Source organism: Uranotaenia lowii, chromosome 2, assembly GCF_029784155.1.
Source record: "Uranotaenia lowii strain MFRU-FL chromosome 2, ASM2978415v1, whole genome shotgun sequence".
Classification (NCBI taxonomy): domain Eukaryota; kingdom Metazoa; phylum Arthropoda; class Insecta; order Diptera; family Culicidae; genus Uranotaenia; species Uranotaenia lowii.
Window position 1 is genome coordinate 351,899,023 of NC_073692.1, and position 27,842 is coordinate 351,926,864.

At 41.3% G+C, this 27,842-nt stretch overlaps 1 protein-coding gene across 3 annotated transcripts; it reads right to left on the bottom strand.

Annotated features, from left to right (window-relative positions):
• Window positions 1-416: 416 nt before the first annotated feature.
• LOC129746141 (sorting nexin-17) lies at window positions 417-27,314 on the bottom strand. 3 transcript variants are annotated; one of them, XM_055739643.1, is made up of 6 exons: window positions 27,102-27,314; window positions 24,020-24,639; window positions 8,020-8,931; window positions 7,716-7,952; window positions 7,555-7,653; window positions 417-2,469 (listed from the first exon to the last, which is right to left on the bottom strand). In XM_055739643.1, the coding sequence occupies exons 2-6, from the start codon at window positions 24,080-24,082 to the stop codon at window positions 2,194-2,196; spliced, it is 1,587 nt and encodes a 528-aa protein (XP_055595618.1). In that variant the 5' UTR covers window positions 24,083-24,639; window positions 27,102-27,314; the 3' UTR covers window positions 417-2,193. The 3 variants fall into 3 exon arrangements, with proteins under 3 accessions (XP_055595618.1, XP_055595616.1, XP_055595617.1); XM_055739641.1 differs by having other exon boundaries at window positions 24,020-24,683; XM_055739642.1 differs by lacking the exon at window positions 27,102-27,314 and adding an exon at window positions 27,015-27,034 and having other exon boundaries at window positions 24,020-24,683.
• Between the last annotated feature and the right edge of the window lie 528 nt (window positions 27,315-27,842).

Below are 27,842 nucleotides of genomic sequence, written 5' to 3' on the forward strand. Positions count from 1 at the left end.
GAATCGTAATACATTGGTAACGATTTTACAAACTTTAAAAGTCAATCCGCATCTAATTTGAACCTGTAGAAATTTTCGTGAGCATTTGATAGCTGATCTACAGATTTTTAGCTGAAGCGTGTTTTTTTAGTTATTTCTTCGATTTTTAATAACACCAAAATAAATTATGGTTGCTGAATATTATCTGAGATGCATATTTGAGTTTCGTTTCAAAGTTTCCAAAACCATAAATTTAGTAAAAAACCGGTCGCAAATCTATGAAGGAGCAATTTTATGCGAAGGATCTTTCGGGATTCAGAAAAAGATGGACCTAAAAAAAAAGTAACAAACAGTAAATCTTCCAATAGCATTATACGCTATAGCAGATTAGGGTTAAAACCATGTTTGTCATCATTCTATCAAAACTACCACGACGATTTATTAGAAATGTACTTTTATTAGCCTTCATAGTTACTTCTTCTTACAGTTTTTCATAGTGTTGTGTTATTGTATTTTTTTGCCTACTGAGCTATTGCTCCTATCTCGCAAAACAATTCGGGTGATACCAGTCTTCCAAAAATCACTCGCAAGAAACGCTCATGATAGGTTTCTAGTTGGAAACATTCAAAGCCGATTGCTGCTGCCTGTTGTTCCCTAGAGAATCGGCAGAGCGACAATGCGAAGTCAATGTAAACAAGATTCAAAAGCGAGAGCGGACTCGCATCTAAGTCGATCTCTCAAGCTCACTACCTGGTGTATCAGAAGTGATTGAGACACTGACTGATACAAGATCCAATTCGAAAATCCACTCACTCACTCACTCAAACTCAATCAATGCGGCCTTGCATCGGTTCATACTGCCTGCGTACTTTCTGGCAAAGCGGCAGAAACATATGTTCATACGTACTGCCTGCGTGTTTGAATGACTATTTTAATCCTCCCCAACAACAAAGCAAGATGTATCAGGCAGACAGCATTCGATCATCGATCAGTAAACGAGTGAGTGAGTGAGTGATTGAGCAAGAAAAGTTATTGACTGAAAAAAGAAACTGAAAATCAGTTAGCTCCTCACTCAGTTGAGAATTCCAACTGGAGAAGAAACGTCTCTCTTTCAAATTTTATTTCTTTGCTTCTCGGAGCAGCGCTGTCAAACACAATCTTTGCCCCACTGGGAGATAAACCAACCGACAATTTAGGTTTTGCTTTCGCTGTTGAAAACGTTTCAGTGTCTCTCATGAGAATTGAGTGATATTCGGAACACTGGGTGATACCCCACCAGCCATTTTAGTTTTCTTTGGCTAGTTTGCTTATATTTTTTTTTCAAAGGTTTTCATTTTTATTTGTCGGATGGAATTAGCTCTTTATTGATGCGCTTATGCACAAATCTATGGTGTTAAACCCATGGTGTTAATAAATTAGGCCTAATATGCTTTGAGCATCGGCCAACTTTGGCGTGACGGGATTGGTTCTTCATCGTCATCGAAAATTTGCTTTGAGTTGAGCTTCTAGGTACTCAACTGATTTTTGAAGATGTGTTTTATTTGATTTTACAGCACTTTTTACTATTGTTGTTGGCACAAAATTAAAAATAAACTATCAGATACTTATGTAAACGAGATTGAGTATAAGGTAAAAACCATTCTTTTCATTCACGAAGCGCCGTATTGTGTGGATGTTATAAGCAACTACTTTTATATGCTATGCAGTCAGTGGAAGACTTTGTATTCGTTTATGAAACTATGATGAAGTTCGTCTGTAGTATATTCATATAAAAGCTCCACAATTAAGATGAGGGAAACATTTTCTGTTTTGCGACTGGTTTTTCTTTTTTTTTTTTTTTTTTTTTTTTGAAAAATTCATATCGAATGTTGCCTGTGACTGATCGTCACTTTTGTTCTAAGATTGAAAGAAAATATAGGTATCAATTTTATAAGCGGTATTCAAAATTCAGAAAACGAAGAAAAATTCGCGATAAAAGATCAAATCCTAACAAATATTTTTATTTTCTTTGTCGTTTTGGCTCATTCGATGTTGAATGGACTCAGAAACTTCTTGACTTAATTGGAGACCTCTTCTGCCTTCTTAGCATTTTTTTGTACAAATCACATTAGTACGAATTCCAAACTAGACACTGTTAATTTTGATGACATTTTCCTCCTTTTTCTCACAAAGGTTTGGTGAGAACCTTATACATAGTAGAACTAGGTACAATCTTTACAAATCGTCATCGCCTATCCACTCGAAGGCTTCGTTGTGCACGGAATCCTTGCCGCTTTTGAATCGCACCGTTGTGTTGAATTCCTTCAGTTTGCGCCTCAGGAACGAGGTGGTGTTTGCTGTTGTTCCTGTTCCAGTTGGGGCGCCGGATGACGGATGATGATGGTTGATGCTATTTGCACTGCTGCTATTGCTGCTGCTGTTGCTGCTGCTGTTGCTGCTGCTGCTGCTACTGCTTGTGTTATTCGATATGCCTCCGTTGTTTCCGTCGCTCTGGAAGTAAGTTGAAGAGAAACAGTTAATGAACCGTCGTGTTTCCAGACGAGAAACTTGTTTGATTGATTCGGTGTCCAATACATTTTTGGAATCGGTATATTTCACTCATGGAGGTTGAGGATGTTAAAAAAATGTGGAATTCAAGTTTTCTACCAGGCATTCTACCGAGGTCATGTTATGTGGAGCGATTGCTTTGAATGGATTCGAGACGCCTCCTCTTATTTTCATAAAAGCTGGTGTAAAAGTTAATACTGAAGTCTACATGGACATTGTGAAGAATCAGGTACTTCCGTGGATTCGGACAAACTTTGGTGAACCTGAGAGTGTTATTTTCCCACAAGATAGGGCCCATGCCATATCTCGAAACGCACCCAAACGTGGCAGAAGAAGTTTTAAAATTTTGGTCGAAGGATCTTTGATATGGATTTGAAATGGACGCATGTTCAAGTAGAGGCCTGTGGATAGTCTAACCCAATTGTTGATTCTCTGAAACTATTGAACCTTTTCAGTTTCTATTGGAAACCGACTCCATTTGGTGAAGGTGTAATTTTGAATCGTGCCGATGTACCTGGAAGGCTGACGGGTCGTTAAGTCACGTCAGCCTCAAACGGTAGCCTGTGGGGCACCAGGATACACCCCACAGTATTCCAGTCCTTGCTGCGCTAAGCAGGCCACTGGCGCAGCCTTACAAAAGGCGACGGCTGCACCTTCGCGGGGATAGAAGCAGTTCAGCTCAACCTGAACCACTGCCACTCAGCCAGCACACCAGCTGTTCGGGCAGATGACATTTGAGGAAAAGCTGGACGTGGCGTTAGTGGCAGACCCGTATCGCAGGACCTCGGATGGCAGTAATTGGATACAATCTTCCGAAAATCACTCGGAAGAAACGCTCATGATAGGTTTCTAGTTGGAAACATTCAAAGCCGATTGCTGCTGCCTGTTGTTTCCTAGAGAATCGGCAGAGCGACAATGCGAAGTCAATGTAAACAAGATTCAAAAGCGAGAGCGGACTCGCATCTAAGTCGATCTCTCAAGCTCACTACCTGGTGTATCAGAAGTGATTGAGACACTGACTGATACAAGATCCAATTCGAAAATCCACTCACTCACTCACTCAAACTCAATCAATGCGGCCTTGCATCGGTTCATACTGCCTGCGTACTTTCTGGCAAAGCGGCAGAAACATATGTTCATACGTACTGCCTGCGTGTTTGAATGACTATTTTAATCCTCCCCAATGTGGTAGATATAGCTAAAGAAATAAATAAAATGTATTAATTAAAATGATTGAACCTTTCTCATTAATTTAAATGAAATCAAATTAACAAAATAAATAAATATTTCGGTTTAAAATAGAACCAATAAATTGTCCTGATAACACTGCACACCATTTAGCAGCGGGACGCTAAAGGCTGTTAAACGGCGACACTTTGAATGAACACCAGTCGTCAATAAAGTGTATTCGTGAATCAGATGAGAGTGAACGTGTGTGCGTGTGAATGCGTTGAATGGAATCGAACCGTTATGAACGACGAAAAAGTCATTCTGTTGGTTACTTTCAGCGAAGAAACTTGCTTGAATGCGGTTAAGGTTTTAAGAGTGAAAAAAGTAATGTGTCGTGAAAATAAAAAGAAAAGGATTGGTTCACCACACCCAACAACAGCAACAACAAAGCAAGATGTATCAGGCAGACAGCATTCGATCATCGATCAGTAAACGAGTGAGTGAGTGAGTGATTGAGCAAGAAAAGTTATTGACTGAAAAAAGAAACTGAAAATCAGGTAGCTCCTCACTCAGTTGAGAATTCAAACTGGAGAAGAAACGTCTCTCTTTCAAATTTTATTTCTTTGATTCTCGGAGCAGCGCTGTCGAACACAATCTTTGCCCCACTGGGAGATAAACCAACCGACAATTTAGGTTTTGCTTTCGCTGTTGAAAACGTTTCAGTGTCTCTCATGAGAATTGAGTGATATTCGGAACACTGATTGGATAACCGATAAAACCAAACTGGCCGCGATATGGGTTACAGGAAGATACCCCATACAAGAGGTGGTGTCTGCTAGAGAGGAAGGCTTCGTGGTAGCCAAGCCATCTTCGTCTGTAGCTGCTACGCCCCCCCCCCCTCACCGCCCCCTGAGGTGGTCTCTGGAGAAGTTCGACGTCATGATGGACAAAATCGTTGAAGGTTTCACGGGCAGGAGCCCCGTTATCATAGGCGGGGACATCAACGCGTGGGCCGTAGAATGGGGTAGACGCCTTACAAACCCTAAGGGCCAGATTCTACTGGAATCCCCGGCAAGGCTGAACGTAGACCTGGGGAATATAGGCGATACAAGGAATGGGAGCGAGTTGACGTCACCTTCCGTAGTCCGGACTGGACCAGCGATTGGAGGTTAAGCGATGCGTTCACCGATAGCGATCACTTTGCGATTCGTTATCACGTGGGCAAGTACGCGGGCAGGAAGAAGAGGTACGACAACAGGAGCACGCCTCTTTGTCGTCTTTGTCGAAGTGTTGGATTGGGAACGGAACTTGGAAAACCTGACGAGGGTACTCGCACGCGCATGTGACGCTGCGATGACAACGTGGGAAAAGCGGAAGGACACTCGGCAACCCGTCTACTGGTGGACGACGGAAATCAAGGACCTGCGTACTAGCTGCCTACGGGCTAGGCGACATACGGAGAGAGCGAGGTCCTCGTCAGCGAGAGCGGAGCGAAGAGTGCCCTCAAGGCAAGCAAAAAGCGCGATTCAGGCGACTCGGCGAGGACGTCAATCCCTGGAGCAACGCTAACAGGATTGTCATGGTCAAGACGCGGAGCGGAGATGCGCCACAGGAATCATGTCCGAAGAAACTGCGAGAAATCGTCAACGAGCTGTTCCCACACCACAGCACGGGTATGTTACATGGCCGAGAGTCCCATACGACTGGGATACGAGTGAAGAGGAGCAGATTTCACTGGAGGAACTGCGCGACATCGCTAAGCCCCTCCAGTTGTACAAAACTCCGGGTCCGGATGGCATCCCTAATGTTTCCTGAAATGTTCAACAGTACGTGGATAAGAGGGTCTTCCCAGACGTGTGGAAGTGACAGTGATTAGTGCTTCTGCCAAAACCGGGCAAGCCACCAGGTGACCCATCAGCATATCGCCCGATATGTCTCCTGGATACTGCTGGAAAGGTACTAGAGATGATGATCCAGAGCAGGATACAGCTCTACACCGAAAGTGCGAACGGCCTATCCGATAAACAGTTTGGTTTTCGGACGTGTCATCGAAGGGGCAGACGAAGCCAGACTGAAGAAGAGGAGAGGAGACCGGTTCGGCGCAGTGGTCACCCTTGACGTGAAGAACATCTTCAACAGAGTAAGTTGGATTCTGGCATATATCTGTAGGATGGTGGAGTGTTACTTCCGTAACCGCCAACTACAGTATATGACCAGCGAGGGACTGGAAACAGTGAGTGTCTCGGCAGGGGTTCCACAAAAATCGATACTTGGCCCGGTATTGTGGACTTGTGGGATTCGCCGACGCCGTGGTTTTCCTGGAATCGGGCCCATCAACCGGAGAGGTCCAGCTACTCGCCACAGTAGCGATTAAGAAGGTGGAAAACTGGATGCGCTCCAAGAGCTTACGTCTGACTTACCACAAGACCAAGATGGTGCTGATCATCAACCTGATTTCAGCACAATCAGGGACGATTGCAGCTGGACCGTGCGCAATCGAATCCAAGCGTGTGATCAAGTACCTGGGGGAGATGATCGACGACCGACTGAGCTTTACGGCTCACGTCGACTACGCCTCGACTCTCACGGGCCATGTCGAATAACTCGACGATCCGCTGCAGCAGAAGGAGGGACCAGGCGAGTGTGACTTCGTCCATTTTACGGCACGGAGCGGCAGCCTTGAACAGGCAGTATAACCGGCAAAAGCTCTGCAGTGCGCAGAGGCTGATGAACCTGCGAGTAATCAGCGCATACCGAACGGTGTTCTGATGTTATGGCGGGGGTCATGCCCATCTCGGGCTTGCTAGAGGAAGATATCTTCTGCTACGAGCACAGGCACATGTCCGATGTGCGGAAACATGCCAGAGAGGCCTCGATGTTCAGCTGGCAGCACCAGTGGGACAGCTCGGAACGTGGCCGGTGGACTCATCGCTTGATCCCTAACGTCGGACTTTGGATGGATGGGATACATGGAGAAATAGATTTCTGCATAACTCAGTTCTTGACTGGTCACGTGTGCTTCATACAGTACCACCACTGGTTTGGACACGTGGCCTCGTCATTCTGCCGAACCTGCGGTGACACAATCGAGGCGCTAACATGCTTGCCGCCTGCGGACCAGACACGACAGCCGACAACATCGTGCCGAGGATGTGTGAGTCGGTGTAAGATGACGTCTTCGCCGGGAATCATCCAAGTAGTTTTTCGTAAAGCCCCGGACGCGTTCTGTGACAGACGCGTGTCCAGGATAAGCTGCTCTCGATTCGGTACACAGACGGGCAAAGAGGAGAGGGTCTGGAGCCAAACCAAGCGGAGTCAAGATCTCGAGTCGTTAGAGGAGAGGTCATTGGTCTTTTGCAGTGGTCTCGAACAGAGGCGGCAAACCAAGCGAGCCTCGAGTAACGAGCAAAGTCCGGACCTCGACTCGTCAGAGGAGAGGTCCTTAGTCATGAAACGTAACAAGAGGCAGGGTATAAATGCTGGAGTTTTGACTTGAAATTGAGTTAGCCGATGAGCGCTTAAGCGCGGACTTGGTCTCCCATCTCGGGTACATCCTTCGATACAGGTCCGGATAGGAATTCTGACCAGAGGCCCCAGGTGGACTTTTTTGCGTAGGGGTACATAGTATCATGAGTCGACCAATTGCACCCAGAAGACGTACCTTGGTGCCTTTGATTGCATATCCGTAAAAAGGATTGACCACATGGGTGATCAACTAATAAAAAAAAATTATGATTGAGATGAGAAACAATGATAACACCGATGATAAATCCATGTCACATCTCTGTTTGTGGACCAGCCTAATGCGTAGATTCGTTATACAGCTCGCAGGCTAATAAAAACTATCACTGTACTCACAATGCTACTGAGCGTATCCGTTGAGCTAGAGTCTGTAATGCAATAGTTGGATCCATCCCTCCTTATGTAGGACAACGAAGCAAATTCAGTTTGATGAGTCTAAAAGGAAAAAAAATTATTACCACTTACACAAAGTTTGCTGGAAAACACATCTCCCTTACCTGAATATTATTGATGTCAGAGCCATTCTTCTGGTTGAGCAGCTCGTCCACAATCGACTGAAGGCACACGGACATCAACATCGACTGCTCACTGTACAGCGTTATCCATTTGAGCTGATTTTTTGCCATCAGGTATTCGAACGAGAGCTCCAGATTGTTATACGATGAATCGCCGGTGGAGGTGCCTCCACCTAGCCCCCGACTGTCGGTAGAGGAGTTTGATGATACCTCTTCGTTCTGCAGGGAAATGGAGGGGTTTCATAAGTAACTTTGCTAAATTGAAAATTGAAATAGTGTTACTTACGTTGTGAATGGTGGTAACCCTCCAACAGCGTATCCGCGTGACTTTGAACTTTGTTTCCTGAATCTTTTTGCCGTAATGCGTGAGAAGGTTCAGTTCACGGTTGCCGATTATGACGGTCGCCATAGTGTTGGGCTGAGGGTAGTCTACGCAAACCCGTGGGAACTGCAGACAACCGTAGAGGGGTAACTTGCGAACCAGTTCCAGATAGTCTCGTTTGTTGCCGCGTGCCTGCAAATCTGTCAGCTGTTCCTGCAGGTCTTTGGTGGTGATGATCCAGTTTCGTTCCACATCGCTTAGCGCCTGAATGTAGAGCAGATTGAGCGCAATTCGATCCCTCATCAGTTCGATGTCATAGTTCGTATCCCAGTAGCTGGTTCGGATGACGATCTTACAGTCTTCCCATTGTTTCACCGATATGTAGGGGGCCTCAAAGTCCATGAGTTTTTTGGTGATTGAAATATCACCATTGCTGTCCTTACGGATTAGGTATAGAGAGAAATAGTAGGTGTAATCCCGGGGCAGATCGATCAGCGAGCATGCCTTCTCCAGAACTTTACTGGCACAGTCGGTGGTGAAAACTTTCGTCGCTATTCGGTAGCCATTCATGAGGTACACATCTAGCGATACCTCCTGACAGCCGGTGAAGGACGATTCCTGTTGAGCGTTGAGGAGGAAAGCTCGCAGTAACTCTGACCGGCAGAGTACCGGATCCTGGCCCACTAGTTGAATGTACCTTTCCAGACTTATCCTTCGTTGCTCGACCTGGCCAGGTGTCAGAGGAAGGAGTTTCTTTGGTGGAAAACTAGGAAGCACCAACGTCGGCAGAGATCGTTTAAGCTGTTCATGGAGACTATGGAGTTGCTTATATCGTAAACAGCAGTGGAAGCTACCATTGATGTGAATGTTGAAGCCCTGCAAAGAAAAGGAAACGAAAAGAAGCAGCACACGTTAATGAGCTAATTAATTATGCATCGTCGTCGGTGTATTCATAACACCGTCAAGTGCAAAAGCAAAAGAAACAGAAGGGGTTATAGGTTTACATTAACTAAACGTTGGACAAAATGCTCTTTGCATACCTCTATAGTTTTTCATCCCCCTCAAGGGCAAACAGTTCATTTGTTTTGCGTGCCCATAGCTAAACATGCACAAATTTGAACGTGTAAGTTAAATTTGTGTATAAAAACAAGTAAAAAAAAATACACATGATAGTAGTCCAAACACACCGGCGAGCTATTTGGCTGCTGATGCTACAACATTGCGCAATACACAAACAGTTAGTTGTGCGATACCATCCTCCATACTTCCCATACATAAAATGTGTGTGGTGAAGCGTGTTTTGGAATCGAATGGATGGAATATGGTTGTTGGTACCTACTAGTAGCTACATATATACTTTCATTTTCACTTTCCTAACGATCCGAAACGGAACGACGAATCAGTGCCGGTAGTAATCTAATCGCACTACTGACTGGCAAGCTTCATAAGATTCATAACTCCAGCCAGCGTCGTTTTGTGAACTTGGACAGTAGGAGATAATTTATAAGTTGAAATGCAGTAGCTTGGTAAGCCTATAGTTCTTACTTATTGTTTCATTTATTTACTCACGCTGCAAAAACAGCAAACATCAATTAGCAAAACAGATTTTATTTATGTTTATTCAACAGAGCTATTGATTGACTCTGACAAAAGGCAACAGGAAATCGTGTGGGAAAGTGGTATACCTAGCTAGCTACTTATGATTGAAGGATCGATTAAATTTCTTTTCAGCTACTCAGCGGCTCACGAACGCTTTTACAAATAGAGTCGAATAGAAATTTCAATAAAATGAAAGGTACTGAAGTTGTTAAGAGTATTATGCGGTTCGGTTCAATCCTAATTTCTGTTAATTCATCTATAATATATAAAAATGAATTTCTGTCTGTTCCCTATAGACTTGGAAACTACTGAACCGATTCACGTGAAACTTGACAAGTGGAGGCTTCTGAGGCCGGAGAATCATAGGAAACCTATGATAGTAGTCTTCTTAGAAGAGAGCAGGGGGTCTCTCAAATAAAAGTAAAGAGTCTTCATAATTCGAGAACTAATCATGCAAATGGAACCAAATTTGGTATGGGAGTGTTTTTCGGTACGAGGAATGTTTCTATGAATATTTGGTACCCCTCCCTTCTTCCACTGGGGAGATAAGAAGGGGTGAGGGGGACTGGCTTACATTTTTACATAACTCGAGAACTAATAAAGCTAATGGAACCAAATTTGGTTTCTTCCTGTGGGCATATAGGAAGGGAGAAGGGAGGCTTCCATACCGTTTTTATTGCATAGCTTGAGAACTATTCAAGCAAACGGATCCAAATTGGGCTTAAAAGAGTATTGGGGTACGTTAAATGGTTCGTTTAGTGCCCCTCCCCCATTTCAGTGGAAAGATAGAGAGGGACAGGGGGCTCCTTTACAACTTTTAGCATAACTGGAATACTAATCAAGCAAATGGAACCAAATTTGGTATGGGAAGGTATTTGAATACAAGAAATGTTACTATGATATCTTGAGAACCCTCTGTTATTCCAGTGGGGAAGCTTTAAGGGGAGAGGATGCTCCTACAAATTTAAAACTACTGCTTCCTTTCAGTGCACAATGGTGCAGAACATCAATCTAGCTGTACGAAATTAATAGCGCCCAGGGATGAAGAGATAGACATTTGATGTCTTCAGCAACGTTGTTCAGTTTTACATGAAGGGGTGCACCGATAGCGAGATAAAAATGCTAACTTTTTTGGTTTTTTAAATTAGAGCTTTGATGTTTTCGACAAAGTTGTTTATCTGCTCAAAATACATAAGTTTGTTGAATATGTAAAAGTTCTATCACATCACCCTCAGGAGTTACAGTCAAAGAAAAAAAAAATCTCTTGAAAAAATAGTTTTTTGAACCTGACACGTTGTAGATTGGATATCATGGTTAGCTGTTGAAACAAAGTTGTAACAAGCCATAATCTACAATTGTCTTATACATTATGATGGGTTTAGGAGTTGCTGAAGCTCTATAGACAGCATTTAGTGTATTTTATTGGCAATTTTGGAAGCCTCGTCCATCGAAAAGTACACATTATCGCAACACACCCTTTGTTGAGAATTGAAGCACTTAGTTTTGCACTTTCGGATCGAACTGAGAAGCACGGATTGACTTAGAATAAACTTTAATTATGTCTTCAATGATTGGTCATATTACTAAACTTAAACAATGGAACTTAAACGTTTTGACTTAAACTTTATTTGCTGGAGGGAGCTATGTCCGATTGCTTCTATGGTTGCTTAAGACTGATCGGTCGTCAGCTGATCGGGTATTTATCAGCTGTGTGTAAAACTGAGAGCACACATCAGTTGGTGCTAAAGATACCCTTCAAAGTGGCCCACGCCTTAGCGTGGCTTGAATTTACGCGTTAACACCCTTTTTTGTGAAATTTTTTTATGATAAGCGAAACCATTTCCACTTGAAATTAGCGGGGAAACTGGTGGAATTAGCTGAGATATGCTCTCTTAGCTCTTTCAATTGGGGATAAAGTTAGGGAAGAGAGAAGCTCCCATACAATTGTTTTGCATGACCCAGAAATTCATCTAACAAATGGAACCAAATATGACATGGGAAATAATTTGGGTACGAGAAATGATTCTATGATTATTTAATCATCACTCTTCTTCCAGGGAGTACATACGGAGGAGGCTCCAATACAATTTTGTTGGTATAACTGCAGAAGTAATTAAGCAAATAGAATCAATTTTGACATAGTTTTTAAATACGAGATATGTTTCTATGAATGTTACAGACCCATCTGCTTTACAACGTGGAGAGAGGGAGGACGGAGGGGGTTGTATTGCTTAAGAACTTATCATTCAAATGGAACCAAAATTTATATGGTAGGGTTTCTGATTGTAAAAAAATGGGATCACTACCCCTTTCAGGCAACTGCAGATCGGAAGGGTGAAAGGGAGCTTTTATTAAAGTTTTTGGCATCAAAACCGAAATCTTCCAAATTCGAAAAGTTGAAGCTCTCATTTAAAGTGGTTGCTTCTGATTTTTTTTAAATTTGATTTAGAATGACTCCAATAAAAAAAATCAGTAATTTCCTAAGTATTCATTTATTTTTGGAAGGTGTAACAAAGCACACCGGGTCAGCTAGTCTATATATGACCCATTTCAAGCGCCCATCAACAGGACAACCGATTTTTATTTTTCATAATTCAAAAAGCACAGCATTAGAAAGGTTATTTCTTGAGCTTCATTTCCCATCAAAATATTTTCAGTTACCTTTTTTTAGAATTGAGTATGTTATTGTTGAAATTTTGAAATTTTAGTATGGAAATAAATAAATTTTTACAATTATTCTTCATTTCAAAGATAATTTTGTCAAAAATCTAGCTATGTCCAAAACAAATTATTGCAAAATGATGGTAAAAAAACATATTTTAAGCATGATATTAGATAAATAATAATCACTGCAAGTTCACGGTCTAGAATCGGTGATATTATAGCGCCAGCACTAAATTTTACTTCGGAAGTCCGGGCTTCCGATCCCGAACTTACTTCCGAACTTTTGACAGTTGTGTTTAAAAAATCACAGTGTATTATATGCAACGTTGCCACACATAAATTTGTATCCACCAGAGTTTCTCTACATACTTTAAGCGAGCCACAGACTACACAACATTGGTACAAATGCGATTAAATTTTGTCGCTGTGAACACGATTTGCATCGTGTATGGCACTGCTTGTATGATCGCCCGAACGGTCTGAGTAAAATCGGTTGGGATCGAAATATTTTGTACAAACCACCCTCTACCGGGGTGGAAATGTTTTTTTGTTGTTGTTGCTGTTACTGTTTTCGCCAGCAATCGTTTGTGTTCGCGTGAAATATACTCTTCCGGGCAAGATACACAAACGATTCAAATGAATTTGTGGCAACGTTGATTTTATGTGAATTTGACGCACGCTTAAATAAAACGACTCAATATGTTTTGGTCGGAAGTCAGCCATGATGCCAGTTCACCAAAGAAGTTTATAAATTTTTTATCTAAACGCACAATAAAAGTATCTATTTTTAAGCGTTGTGACGTCACGAAAATTCTACAGTTTTTCAAAATCACTCAGAATGTTCTGAGTTGCACTCGGGTAAAGCATACGTTGTGACGTCACGAAAATTGATTAACTTTTTTTCGAAAACGTTCAAGATTTTTAACTTCAACACTACTGTAGCATTTCTTCAATACAAGTTTAACATAACAATGCGCTTCAAAAAACGAACTCAATTATCCTCAAAGAATGTAACTAGAAAACCCAATTCGAATACCCAATTCACATAAAATCTCACAAAAGGGACTTTAAACTAAATTACAAAATTAAACAAATTAAAATATGTACTAGCACAAGATCCCATGCGAAATTTGGGCCAGATTATTGTACGGAAAGTGGTGGCGCGACGCACCTGAAGTTTGTATGGAATTATGTGGATTTTTCACAAATAGTTTTTCACCAAAAATTTAAATCTTTATGAACCCATTTTTCTTTTAATTTGAGTGTTTTACAGCTTTAATTGTGAAAATATTTCACCATAAGAACGCATTTAGATTAGAATTATCATAAAACAGTCAGGCTGGAACAAATATCATTTTTTTCTTTTGTCAGCCTCCCCACCCCCCGCCCCCTTAGAAATTTCAAAAAAAAATCCGAAGGGGGAAGTAAATAAAGTATGAAGTAATTTATGTAGTAATTTTTTCGATAAAAAAATCCAATATCTGAAAGATTACAAGACCAAAAAACAAATTTAGGAAGAGGGGAGTTATTTTACCATTTGTTTTCTTGGTTTGATTGAATTATTCAATTAAAAATACTTGATTTATAGGTTTTGTTCAATTTTGTTGCATACAAGCTTCCCTGCAATTTATTCAATTTATTTGTATTTGTATTCTCTCGCGATGTTCCAACTCCGAGTGACAAAAGAAGGATTTTAAATTTGCTCCGGCCTTTTTTTTTATATAAATTACTTTATTTGAAACGTTGTTCCGGCCTTATTAAGCTTTAAAAACGAGTATTTAAGCGTCCATTAACGATCATTCATGTATTTTTCGTAATTGACCCTTCAGAAGTTTATTTTTGAAACTCAATATCTTTTTTTTTACCAAAACCCTTATCTAAATGGGTCCTTGGGATGAATTATTTGCCATACTTAAAGCTTCGAGAATAACTATAATGAAAACAAATCGACTGAGAGAGACTTGAGAAATTGGTGCAAAACTGGGTTTAAATGTTCTTTCCTAACCAAATTTCTCATAATTCACTACGAATTTCAGGCTCATTGTGCCTTCCGTGGTCCGATCCCCCAAGAATCAAGTTTAGCTTGCAACTTATAAGATTTTCATAAGTCGGCTGAGTTGGGCACTCTAGAGTAGGGTTACCAGATCCTGCAACACCAAAAAGAGTACATTGAGATCATTTACCTAAAAAGTCAGGAGTAACGATATACATAACTCCGGGTTTTTGAGATCCAGGTTGATACAAGATCCATTTAATTATCGAACTTTGCGCCCGGAAGGTATGCTAAGCAGAAAGAAATGGATGTACATTGTACATAGATACCAAGGTTGCCGAAATCACAGAAAAATCTTTAATTTCACAGAATTTCGAACAATATTTCATCACAGAATCTGTGTCACAGAACACAGAATTTTGAAATCTTCACAGAATTTTTGAATATTGAATGGACTTCCAAAATTAATTTTTTTCGGCCAATATAAAACTTAGATTTTTTTACTTTGAATTAGAAAAGTATGATAGGATTAGTAATACTAATTGATTTTTCCCAACTAAAATGTTAAAAATACTAATTTATCATGAATTTTCCATAAAATAAAAGGAAATAGCATGTAATGGAAAAATCTTGATGGTCATCGTCACAAAAAATGATTGAATTGATTATGTTAATGTTCTATATTGGCAACATTTCATTATTTCCCACCTATCGCCCGCTTACTCCAGTCATTTTAGTTGGAGTGTAGTAGCATAAAAATTTCACTTACGGCTCACGTCCAACAGCTGCTGGCAGTGATTGCGACGCACCGAATTGTCGTACCGGATGTTGTTGCTGGAGTTGTTGTCGTTCTGTTGCTGATGATCCGATTGCAATGTGCCGGAAAGAAAAAAGTTGATGTGCTGGCTCCGAAACCGGCGATGATGGAGTGGCCATCTGTGCCAGCTTCTGTTGGCTTTTCGGTGGAACAGCTGGTACATCAGGTGTGCAGCGCCTGCTGTCCATGTGGATGCGGAGCAAAAATCCCGAGTTCTCCTTCCCCGGATGCAGACGGTGGGTGTCAGTCCAGTGCTGTTCAAACGTCGCGACAATCGTTCTCGTCAATGGCTTCATTTTACTGCGGTCAAAAGTCTCGATCCTAGCGCGTGATCCAAGCCAGGAATGGCTCATTCGACAGAGCATGGGCGGCAATTCGATCCTGTGTTTCGATGGACAATGCTGTGACCCGGACCGTGGACGAAACGAAGTTAAAAAAATTTCCGTCTGGTATGTGTTTGAAAACACAGATGGCGCTGCCTGTGCCGTGCAGTTTCGGAAGAGTTTGAGGCCCGTTTTGTGCCGGAATGAAAAAGGTTGGAGCCGACACCAATGTGTGCGCAGCACCATGAACACGTGCCGAGATGTGGAGCAAAATATGCCGGAACCAAAAAGGGCCCTGAAGAAAAATCTCGTTAGGTATTTTGCCACCTTGATTTTCATGGAAACTCACGCTTTGGGCGACCCTTTTCGAGTTGACTTTCCTCGTGGCTTCGTTTCTTCCGACCTGATGTTGCTGGCGCTGGTCCGGTCTTGTTTGGGATCTTGGCACGTGCCTCGGATTTGTTGTCCGTGCCTTTGTGGCCTGTGGCGATAAATCCGAGGTTAGGTGATTCCTCTAGGATCACAAAAGGCACCTACCTGAGCCTGAGAATATCCGTTCTCCGCACTATCCGGAACGTTTTCACCTTTAACAGGCTTTTGGCACGACGAGCAATGTTCTGGTGCGTCCGATTTCGAGCACCACACTTGACTATTTTGGCGGAAACTGCAGTGACGTTTACCGCTCATTTGCACGCTTAGTAAAGTTTCCCCCAAAATGGGTTTTTACTTTGCACATTTTTTATTGATTCTCAGTTTTGGTTAAAAACCACAACGCTCGTATTGTTTTATGCAACGGGTGGGTTATTGAATCAAGCTTGTTGCCTAAATTGCTCTCTCATATCATTGCTCAAAATTAATCAAGATTCAAATGTAACAAGCATCACAGAAAACCATCACAGAATTTTTGGGTAAAATCACAGAAAGTCAGATTTTTTTCTCAAAAACACAGAATTTTTTTCGGCAACCTTGCTCCCTATTACCTTGAACAAGCCGGGTTCTACTGTAATTGGAAAATTCAGTAAATTTGTTGAGGTTATGCAAAAGTTGATAGTAAACGTTATTAAACAATCCTTTTCCATTTTATTTTTCTCATTGACGCGTGCATTTCCTATACAAACTTTATATGAGATTTGTGCGCATTTAAGCACATTGCCAAAATTGTTTACATATTGATTACTGTTTGCATACTCAAAGGCGCTTATAGCGTTCACTTCATCACGACTAAATATGCATTTTAATGAAAACCAGATGATTAAGTAATTTGTTGAAAGCTGTTATTCATTTCGTAGTTTTTGCATAAAATGTGAAACAACCTCAAAAAATAGAAGATATACATAGCTTTTTCTGATCAATTGTCTTTGAACAAAAAAAGAGTACATTTGGTAAAATTTCACAAAAAGAAGAGTACGCCTATTTCTCGATCGAAAAAGAGTACATGTACTCTTAAAAGAGTACGTATGGTATCCCTACTCTAGAGGGCACTCTCATTAACTAACTTTTAATAGATCGAAAGCTTTTGAAATTATCATGTATTTTCTTTCTATAATTCTTTCAATTAAATATTCAAAAAAGATTCAGAAACACATTTCGTAAATTTATTTTTCGGCATATCGGTGAAAAGTAGTTATGAAATTGATAAAGATGGATAGAGAAGTGAGAAGAAAATTTACAGATGTTGAAAAGAGCGAAAGAGCATTTTTGCGAGGAAACTTATTAACGTACACCATACTTTACCCTGCAACATTTCATTATTTAGGAGAAGTAGTACCGGGATAGAGGTGGCACTACCTTAACCTATACAATGAAATCTGGTTGGTCCGAAGTCTACATGTGGTGGACACGTATACTCCGGACGGGCAAAATATGGCGTACGTTAAGCTCCAGAAAGCTTCCCTATTGCGCGCAATGGTTCTATCGATGCGCTAGCCGTGTTGATATTTCGTTATCACGGCATGAATGCACTGTATGAGTGCTAATCATTAGGGTCAACGGTCCAATTTGGCTAAGCGCATCGATAGAACCATTGCGCGCAATAGGGAAGCTTTCTGGAGCTTAACGTACGCCATATTTTGCCCGTCCGGAGTATACGTGTCCACCACATGTAGACTTCGGACCAACCAGATTTCATTGTATAGGTTAAGGTAGTGCCACCTCTATCCCGGTACTACTTCTCCTAAATAATGAAATGTTGCAGGGTAAAGTATGGTGTACGTTAATAAGTTTCCTCGCAAAAATGCTCTTTCGCTCTTTTCAACATCTGTAAATTTTCTTCTCACTTCTCTATCCATCTTTATCAATTTCATAACTACTTTTCACCGATATGCCGAAAAATAAATTTACAAAATTAATTAACGGTGGTTAACTTATCTTAAGAAACACATTTCAACGCTTTTACGAATAAGTTTTCCCTAGTATTAGTTTTTTTAAAATAATATTCATGTTTCATGGTTCGCGTTTTAAAAAAATTCAAAAACAGCGATTTTTTGGTTGTAGTAAATTGATACTTTTTTGAAATTTTCATAAAATTTGATCGAATAGAAGAGCAGAAAAATACGGGTTTTAAAAAAAAATCAGAAAAGTGGAAAAAATGGCGCGTTGTGAAATCACGATTTCTTTTCATTATATTTTGAAAACTATTGGTTTAATAAAAATACAAAATACTTCAAATTAAGCATGGATCACTACAAATCTGGACGCACTATTTATTTTACCATAGTGCTCCTAGTTGTCGGATCTGGAATGTTTTGGCAGAACTTTGTAGAGGAATGTTTCTTCTACCAGTGCTGAAAATTTCATTACGATTCGTTTTGTTTCAAAAAAGTTACACGTGATGGAAGCCGCGAGATGAAAATAAATTTTGAACACCCACGTCAAAAACCCGACGTGGTCGGGTTCAAAAATCGCGAAATCGTTAAAAATGGTCAAATCAACCGTGTGTAGCGTTCTCAAACGTTTCCGTGAGATGCGTACTATAGATCGGCAGGTTTATACCAAGCGTCATAGTGGAATTAAGGATCGGAAACTGCATTTGAAGGTGTTGAGAACGATCAAGGAAAACACAGGGTGGTCGGACTATGACATTGCCAAGAAATTCAACGCCGACCGGTGCACCGTCAGCAGAATTCGTCTACGCGAAGGAATACGATCCTATCGGACCAGTAAGCAACCAAACCGGACATTGAAGTAGAATGTAGTAGCCGAGGACGTGCCCGCAAGTTATACAAGAAGATTCCAACGAAGTTCGACGGATGCATCCTCATGGATGACGAAACGTACGTGAAGATGGATTTTGGGCAGCTTTCTGGCCAAAAATTATGTAAAGCCACTGCACTGGTCATGGTGATGTCCCCGGCAACTTCAAATTCGTTTTTGCTAATAAGTGTGCAAGAAAGTGTTTGATCTGGCAAGGTATTTGCAGCTGCGGACGAAAAATTCCGGTTTTTGTGAAAAACAAGACCATGGAATCCGAAATTTACAAGGAGGAATGCCTGAAAAACTTTTTTTTTCGTAAATTAGATCTCACAAAGGACTAGTTAAGTTTTCGCCAGATTTGGCAAGCTGCCACTACAGCTAGGAGGTTCTACAGTGGTATTGGGCCAACGGGTAGATTTTGTCGAAAAGGACATCAACCCACCCAACTGCCCTCAATTCCGCCCTATCGAAAAATTTTGGGCAATTGTCAAGCAGAAGATGAAGAAGAATGGTAGGACGACTCGGGAAGCAACAGAGATGAAGAGATTGTGGAACAAAATGGCCGCTGAGGTCAGCGAATAGGGTGTTCAAACTATAATGAGTGATACTCAACCAAAAGTTCGAAAATTCATCAAAACAACATCGGAATAATTTTTTTATTATTTTTCCTTTAAAGTGCAATAAAAACCCTACATTTCAAGTACAAAACATTTTTATTTCGTTTACATAGCTCCGAGATAGACCCGTTTTAATGCGTCCAGATTTGTAGTGATCCATGCTTTTGTAGCGATTTAAATTCAAAACTGTTTTGCAAACGTTGTGACGGGATGGAATGGGTCAATACAAAAATACATAATTTAAAATTTATCGTCGAAATATTTCTCTAACGTTCATGAACATTTAACAGCACGTTTAATACGCTGGTTTGTGTAAGTGGTCTAAGAAAGTCCCTTCGGAATTAAGAGGGACTTATTTTCGGCATAGGTCAAATTGCTATCGAAATAGTTTTTTTCGGTTCATCGAGCTTGCAAACTAGTTTTCAAGTATTTTATCTTAGCTGTGAATGTATTTGCAGTTGTTAAATTCATCACAGCTATACAGAAAACCTCTTGAAAGTTTACTTCAATAATGGCACGTCCTCCTGAAATGGGCTTGATACATGTTTGTTCAAATTTTTCCTAATTTTCTTGATTTATGAGTGAAATATTGGAAAATAGTTGCAAGGTGGTCCAAAATATGTACCCGGTCCAAAATAAGTCCGTTACCCTACAAAGTCACATGCCAAACTTGGGCCAGATAGGACCACGGGAGGGGTCGCTCAAAGAGCCTGAAGTTTGTATGGGATTTTGAGACAATCTGTTCGGGAGGAACATGAAAAACCAGTTAATTGTGCCCCTTTGTGGATTTCTTTAGAATAAACCTTAAATTATGACAAATTTTATTTCGTAGTATTCCGTATCACGTCATAACTTGACGAACATAATTCCTAGAACTCACACGGTCCATGGCAACCGTTCTCCAATTTCTCGGACATCCCACATTCGCCAGATCACGCGCTACTTGGTCTAACCACCTCGCTGGCGGTAGACAATGTGCAACTCGTCTAGACTCCATACACCCAACCTTCGGTTAGTGGTCATATCACTTCTGGTCTTAAAACTCCGATTCTTTACCTCCCCGTGGTGCTAGCTGGGGTGCAATCGGGCGGTGGCCGATCAACTCACGAATGTGCCGGTTGAGAATCAAGGGCCGGTTCTTCAAGATGAGCATCATCAACGTGCACAGCCCTCACCTCGGAAGTACCGGTGACGACAAAGACGAATTTTACGCGCAGCTGGAGCGTGAATACGACCGTTGCCCAAAACATGATATCAAGATCGTCATCGAGGATTTCAATGCTCAGGTCGGCCAGGAGGAGGAATTCAAGCCGACAATTGAAAGGTTAAGTGCGCACCAGCTGACCAACGAAAACGGCCTCAGACTTATTGATTTCGCCGACTCCAAACGAAGGGCCGTACGTAGTACCTTTTTCGAGCACCACCTCCCACACAAGTACACCTGGAGATCACCGTACCAAACGCAATCACAGATCGACCACGTTTTGATAGACAGCCGGCACTTTTCGGACATCATCGACGTCAGATCCTGTCGGGGCGCCAACATCGAGTCTGACCATTATCTGGTGATGGATAAGATGCGCCCAAAACTCTCCGTAGTGAACAACACACGAAACCGGCACCCGCTTCGGTTAAATATCGCACGACTGAAGCAACCTGAGGTCGCAGCAGACTACGCGCAATCGGTCGAAGCAGCGCTGCCGGCAGAGGGCGAGCTTGACGAAGCCCCTCTCGAGGACTGTTGATGGCTGTCAACAGTGCCGTGGAGAACGTCATCGGTCATGTGGAACGAACTCGACGGAACGACTGGTTCGACGAGGAGTGTAGGAGGGTGATGAACGAAGAGAATGCCGCCCGGGCGGCAGTAGTACGAGGCACCCGTCAAAATGTGGAAAATCACCGACAGCAGAGCAGCTGCATCGTTCCCAAGAAACACGAAAGTTCTATCAGAAACTCAACGCATCCCGCAAAGGCTTCGTGCCGCAAGCCGGATTGTGCCGGGATAAGGACGGGGGCATCCTGACGAACAATCGTGAGGTGATCAAAAGGTGGAAGCAGCACTTCGATGAACACTTGAACGGCGCACATGCAGGAGATCAAGACGGTGCGTGGGGGAAGGTACATCGCCGGCGTAGCCAACGACGAAGAGGAGCCACTCCCAACGATGAGTGAAGTTAAGGAAGCCATTCGCCAGCTGAATAGAAACAAGTCGGCTGGGAAGGATGGTATCGCAGCTGAACTCATCAAAATGGGCCCGGACAAGTTGGCCGATTGCCTACACCGGTTGATAGTCCGGATCTGGGACATAGAACAGCTACCGGAGGAGTGGAAGAAGGAGGTAATACGCCCCATCTACAAGAAGGGCGACAAATTGGACTGTGGGAACACACTGTCCTCGATGCCGCCTACAAAGTGTTGTCCCGAATCCTACTCCGCCGCCTAAAGCCACAAGCAAACAGATTCGTTGGAAATTGACCGGCCGGCTTCATGTAGGGACGGTCAACGACGGACCAGATATTCACATTACGGCAAATCCTTCAAAAATGCCGGGAACGCCAAGTCCCTACGTATCATCTGTTCATCGACTTTAAAGCCGCATACGACACGATCGACCGTGACGAGCTATGGAAAATCATGGACGAGAACGGCTTTTCCGGAAGCTGATCAGACTGATCAAGGCGACGATGGATGGAACGCAGTACTGTGTGCGGATTTCAGGTGAATTATTGAGTTGATTCGAATTGCGCAGGGGGCTTCGACAAGGTGATGGTCTATCCTGCGTGATGTTCAACGTGGCGCTAGAAGGTGTTATTCGACGAGCGGTGAGCGAAATGCGGGACAAGATTTTCAACAGATCCAGTCAATTTATCTGCTTTGCCGATGACATTGATATAGACGGCAGATCATCTGCGGCGGTGGAAGCGATCTACCGCAAACTGAAATGCGAAGCTGGAAGGATTGGGTTGATGATTAATACGTCCAAGACGAAGTACATGCTGGCTTGCGGATCCGAGACCGACCGAACCCGCTTGTCCAGTAACAACAAGGTCACGATCGACGGCGACGAGGTGGAGATAGTCGAAGACTTTGTCTATCTCGGCTCACTGGTGACCGCAGACAATGACACCAGCCGTGAGATCCGGCGGCGAATTATCAGCGGAAGTCGTGCGTACTATGGATTCCACAAGCAACTTCGGTCGAGAAGACTTAGCCCTCGCACGACACTGTACATGAGGCTCAGGTTGTCCTCTACGGGCACGAGACATGGATATTACTCGAGGAGGACCTGCGTACACTCGGAGTATTCGAGCGACGTGTGTAACGAACCATTTTTGGCGGCGTGTAGGAGAACGGAGTGTGGAGGCGAAGGATGAACCACGAACTCGCGCGACTCTACGGCGAACCCAGTATCCAGAAGATGGTTGAGGCTGGTCGGATACGCTGGGAAGGACATGTTGCGAGAATGTCGGACGACTGTCTTGAAAACAGGTGTTCGCTACGAATCCGTTTGGAACGAGACGAGCAGGGGCGCAACGAGCGAGGTGGTTAGACCAAGTAGAGAGTGATCTGGCGAATGAAGGATGCCCAAATTGGAGAACGGTTGCCATGGACCGAGTGAATTTCAGGAATTATGTTTGTCAAGTTATGTCGTGATACGGAATACTACGAAAATAAAAACAATGCGTCATTAATGTTCGAGTGGCTCAAAACTAGTTTGGACTGAGTTGTGAGTTTAAAAAAAAGAAAGTCACAGAAAGTTGATTTTCTGATTAGTTCGAAAATTATATAATATTTACATTTCAAAAATTCAAAACATTTACTTTTGTCCAGATCAGTTGAGAGAGATAGATAAGGCGATTCTAATTCCGTAATGTTAAATTAACACTCTATAACTCTAGAAGAAATATTGGGCTTTCAATTTGCCTCCATAACAAAGCAATAATTTAACTTTACCCATTTTATGAATTTTTAGTAATACTATAAAAAAAATAAGCTTCTTTGAAGCTCTTTGAAAAAAGGTACAAGCCATCAGATTGACACTCCATAGTTATCAAATCTAGTTTGCTTTCAGTGCTTCTTTTAGTTTATAACCCGTTCATTAGTCATTTTCAGACATGGCGACCGCAAAAAAGTGGTTCAACGGGAATAGGTAAATAATTAATGTATTAAGACTAAATGTACGTCTTAAGACAACTGAAATTCTTTTTTAAAAGTTTAAAAAGAGCTATAACATCTGAGTTAGAATGTGAAAATTGAACAGTGGAGTTAGACTGTGAACGGCTTCCTCGTCCACCATGGTGGAAATTTGTATGAGAGGAGTCAAGGTCAAAGTGATGAGTAATTTTTTTTTCTCGAAGTTCAGGACCACACTTCTCAGGCTTAATTATTCAAGACATACTATTGCTCAAAAGAAGACGTCGACGCGGTAATGAAAAAAAGTTTAATCAGAGAAATTATGAACATGGCGATTCTTCCTTTTCTATGGCTACCGTTAAAAATTAATTTAATAAGTTGGCAATAGAAAATCGAAAAAAGAGATTTTATGTTTCAATAGTTGCAAATATTATCTTCCTTCAAAATCATTCGAAAAAATTGGAAAAATTATCGATATTCAAGATGTTTTAGGTAGATTAAAAAAGATTTAGGCATGTTTAAACATTAAACATGTTTTCCTAGAAATATAATTTTTCAATTTTGACATATTAACTCGAGCTTTATTCAATTCTTGTGATATGGGAATTATAAATTCAAAACTTACCGTGAACGACGATCCCGCATTGTCAGGGCCAAATTCCTGCGTATCCGGTATGGAGAAATGCATGATCTTCACTTTAATCTTTCACGAATAGTATAGATTTTTTTGTATTTTCTTTTTTTTTAATTTCACTGAGGATCAACAAGTTGCTGGGCTGGGCGTTGTTTGGGTCTAGTAATTCTGCTAGTAGCATACACACTAATTGACACAAGCACCGACATCAATCAACGAAAGCCCGGTGTACTACTCCAGCATCCTCAACAAGAGCAACAGAACCGAATCGACGGAATTTGAGAAGCCTGAGGAGGATCAGCAGCGATGAAAACGGTACTTTCTGGATTTTATCCGCCGATGTCACTCACACTTTTTCTTCCTACCCAACCTACTCGGTTGGGGATTGATTAGGCCGGGTTATCAGAAGCGGCTACATGGCTGGCCTCCAATTGATGCGATATGTTGCGTTTTGTGCTTCTTCCACTGAGTAGATATGCAAATTTGCCCTTATAGTGCCCTTTTCTCGGACTCACTTCTTCACTCCGCACTACCCACTGCCCAAGAAATTGTTTTGGTTGAAAGTCATTCACTACACCATCAGGAGGATTTGAGTAGGTAAGCTGCACTCTCTGCACATAGCGTGGAATGAGACAAGTACTCTTGGTTCAATAAGCTGTTGTAAATTTAATATGAAGGCAAAATTAGTTGGAGCGGTATAAAAGGACTTATTTGCAAGTGCAGAAGTATGGGACACAAAGGAAAGTTGTTTCGAACTAAGCCACTTTGCGCTACTATGCGGTATTGAATTTCCATTCGGTTTTGGAATCTTGTTAAAACTTGCAGCCCGCGAACCCCTTTTGGTGAATTATGAACTTCTAATGTTCGTACTGGAAATGTAGAATATAATTTAAACTTTAAACCAAATTTTTCGATTCAAATTTCAATCAGATTCAAATTACATATTTCGAACTCATTCAGATTTTGGATTGGAGATTCAAATTTTGAATTTCAGATGCAGACTTCTGATTAAGATTTCAAATTGAGATGTTGATCTCGAATGGAAGATTTCAGATTATTTTTTCGGGACTTTCATTCGCTGGGATGATTCATCCCTCGGTTGATTTCAGATGAAGATTTCAGACTGAGATTCAAATTTCTGATACAGATTTTAGATTTAGCTTCAGATTTCAGGTTTAGATTTCAGAATCCGATATGTGTTGTAGGTTTTGGATTCATATTCATATTTTGAATTCATATTCATATTTTGAATTCATATTCATATTTTGAATTCAAATTGCCGATTTCAGATTTCATATTTAAAAATCGGAATCAGATTCAGATTTTTTCTTCGTCAGTTTATGTTTTACAATAAATGTATTGAAAAATTTGTTACGCGACCAAAAATTTTGGATAATTCGATTTAGATTTCAGATTCGGTTCCCAGATTCATATCTCAGATTAAGATTTAAGATTTCTGATTCAGATTTCAGATATCCGGATGAGATTTAAGCTCTTATCCCCGAGCAGTCTCTATACTAAAATCATGCCGAATTTTGCTATTATGCTTTGCAAGTAAAATTTGGTATTTTCATTCGAATAAAGGTAGTACAATACCTAAGTTTTGTTTTAATTTTCCATATGCTGATAGCACATCTTAGCCAAATTTTGGTTCAAACAGAAGCTTAATGATACCTCTTTAAGCCAGCAATTCAAAAAGAAAATGGAGGGAACAGCGATACCAATTGGACTGTGAACTATACCTCAAAGTGGCATCATTATGCTCTCAAAACTTGTTTTGAAACGTTGGCTAAACAAGGCATCATTAAGGTTTCAGTGGAACCTACACTTGTCATAATTGAGGTACCCGTATATGAAAAGTTAAGCCCAAATTTTGACATTGTACCACCCTTAATTCGGGCAAAATGATACCTCATTCAACTTTCAAGGCATGATTAGGTAGTATTTTGCCATAAAATTTTGCTCGGGTCAGATTCAGAATCCAGATTTTCAATTCAAAATTTCCCATTTCAGATTGAGATTACAGATTCCAGATTCAGATATCAGAATAGGATTTCATATTCAGGTTTAAGATTCAAATTTTAAATTCAGATTCCAGATTTAGATTGAAATCTCAGATTTCAGATTTAGATGTCTGACTTAGATTCTAATTTTAAAGATCTAAACAAACATTAATTTCCAAGCTACAAAAAAATCCATGTTGAACAACGAAAATTGATAGAGAAATTGATTGAAATTACCAACAACACAACTTGTGCGGGCTTTTTTTGTCGTAACTTTACTCGGAAGATTCTCCCCTAATTTGCGAACATTTGGTAGTAACATGGGAATGCACTTGGTAAGTGGTAGTTTAGCCTTCTTTTTTTCATATTTCAAATTGAAAGAAGAGTGGGCACTCCAAATTTTCATTTGTCATAAATTCGCATGAGTAATCAAAGCTAGACTGAAGTGTGCTCTTCACAACGAAACTACCTACTTTTATTATACGATCAATCAATCTGCTCGAAACATTATGAAGCAGTTGACGACTAAAAGGTACATATAAATGAACAATAAGCCTAAGTCTAAAGCTTCTGTTTGACTATTTAAAATGTTTTTGATTTGATTTGCCTGTATAAACAATTAAATTATTCTGAAATTCAACCCCCATCTAGTAACAGAATTTAATCAATTAAAACTTTTGTAATAGCTGAGGGTAGCTAGGTACATTGTTTTTCTTAAGAACCACTGTGTGTTGGTTTTGCCTCATTTTGGTGTGGGTTGGGAGGAACGGAATACGGTTCGTCGTATCGAACCAACTTGAGCCGTCCTCGTCGTAACTACTAGGTATAGGCACAAGCAGTTTGCAAATAAGAGATTCTTTTTCTAGACCAAATATTAAGCGACTCCCCCATCTGTCCAGTCAAAAGTGCCCCTCACACGCACTCAATAACCTTCGCTGCTCCCAGCCAGATTTGCCTGCCGATTAGCTGGATAATTAACCAACCATCAAACCATCTGGGGCTTGTTCCAAGGAATGGAACCAATGTTTTCAGTCACTTTTCACAAAATACTTTTTCACCATCTTCGTTACCGTTTTCGAGACAACCACCAAACAGCGGCAGCTGTAATCAGGAGGATGAAAAACTTTGATTCATCAACACCAAATAATGAATGATACCGCCGTTTTCGTCCAAGAAATAAAACACTGCATTCAACTATTAAATGACTGAATGGAAAACAGGTCCGGGACAATCCGCGACGCCTTAAACGCGCTGCACGAAAAACGACGACGTTACACAATGAATGACAATGAATGACTGATTGATTAAAATCTCGGTTCGTTCACGCTCTTTTTTTTAAACTCAAAATTAAGTAGTTTTGGTTCAAAACAGCACTTCGGTGGCTTCCCTCAACTTTGAGTTTGACTGGGCAACAGCAAAACTAAGTTCTGATAGGCATACTCAATACTAAGTTCGGCAGCTGAACTCTAATATATCCTTTTTTTCGAGGGTAGCTGATTTTCAGGGCATTAAAGGATGATTAAAATTTGTTGTACCCGGATGTTGCTGTTCCGGTACATTGCAATTACAGAGCGGTGGAAAGTTTTGACATTCCCGGTCAAAGAAAACTTCCGGATGTTACTTCCTACGGGAAGTAAACAACATCCGGAAGTTTCCGGACATTCCAAGCCGCTCACCATATGATGACAATGACGGACAGAATTTCATATCTTCCGGTAATTGTTCCGGAACGACAAAATTTTGCGACGTGTTCGCTGGTTGCTGCTCCGGTTCGGACTGAACTCGCTAAGTGTTTTCAGTCCAACAAAGTG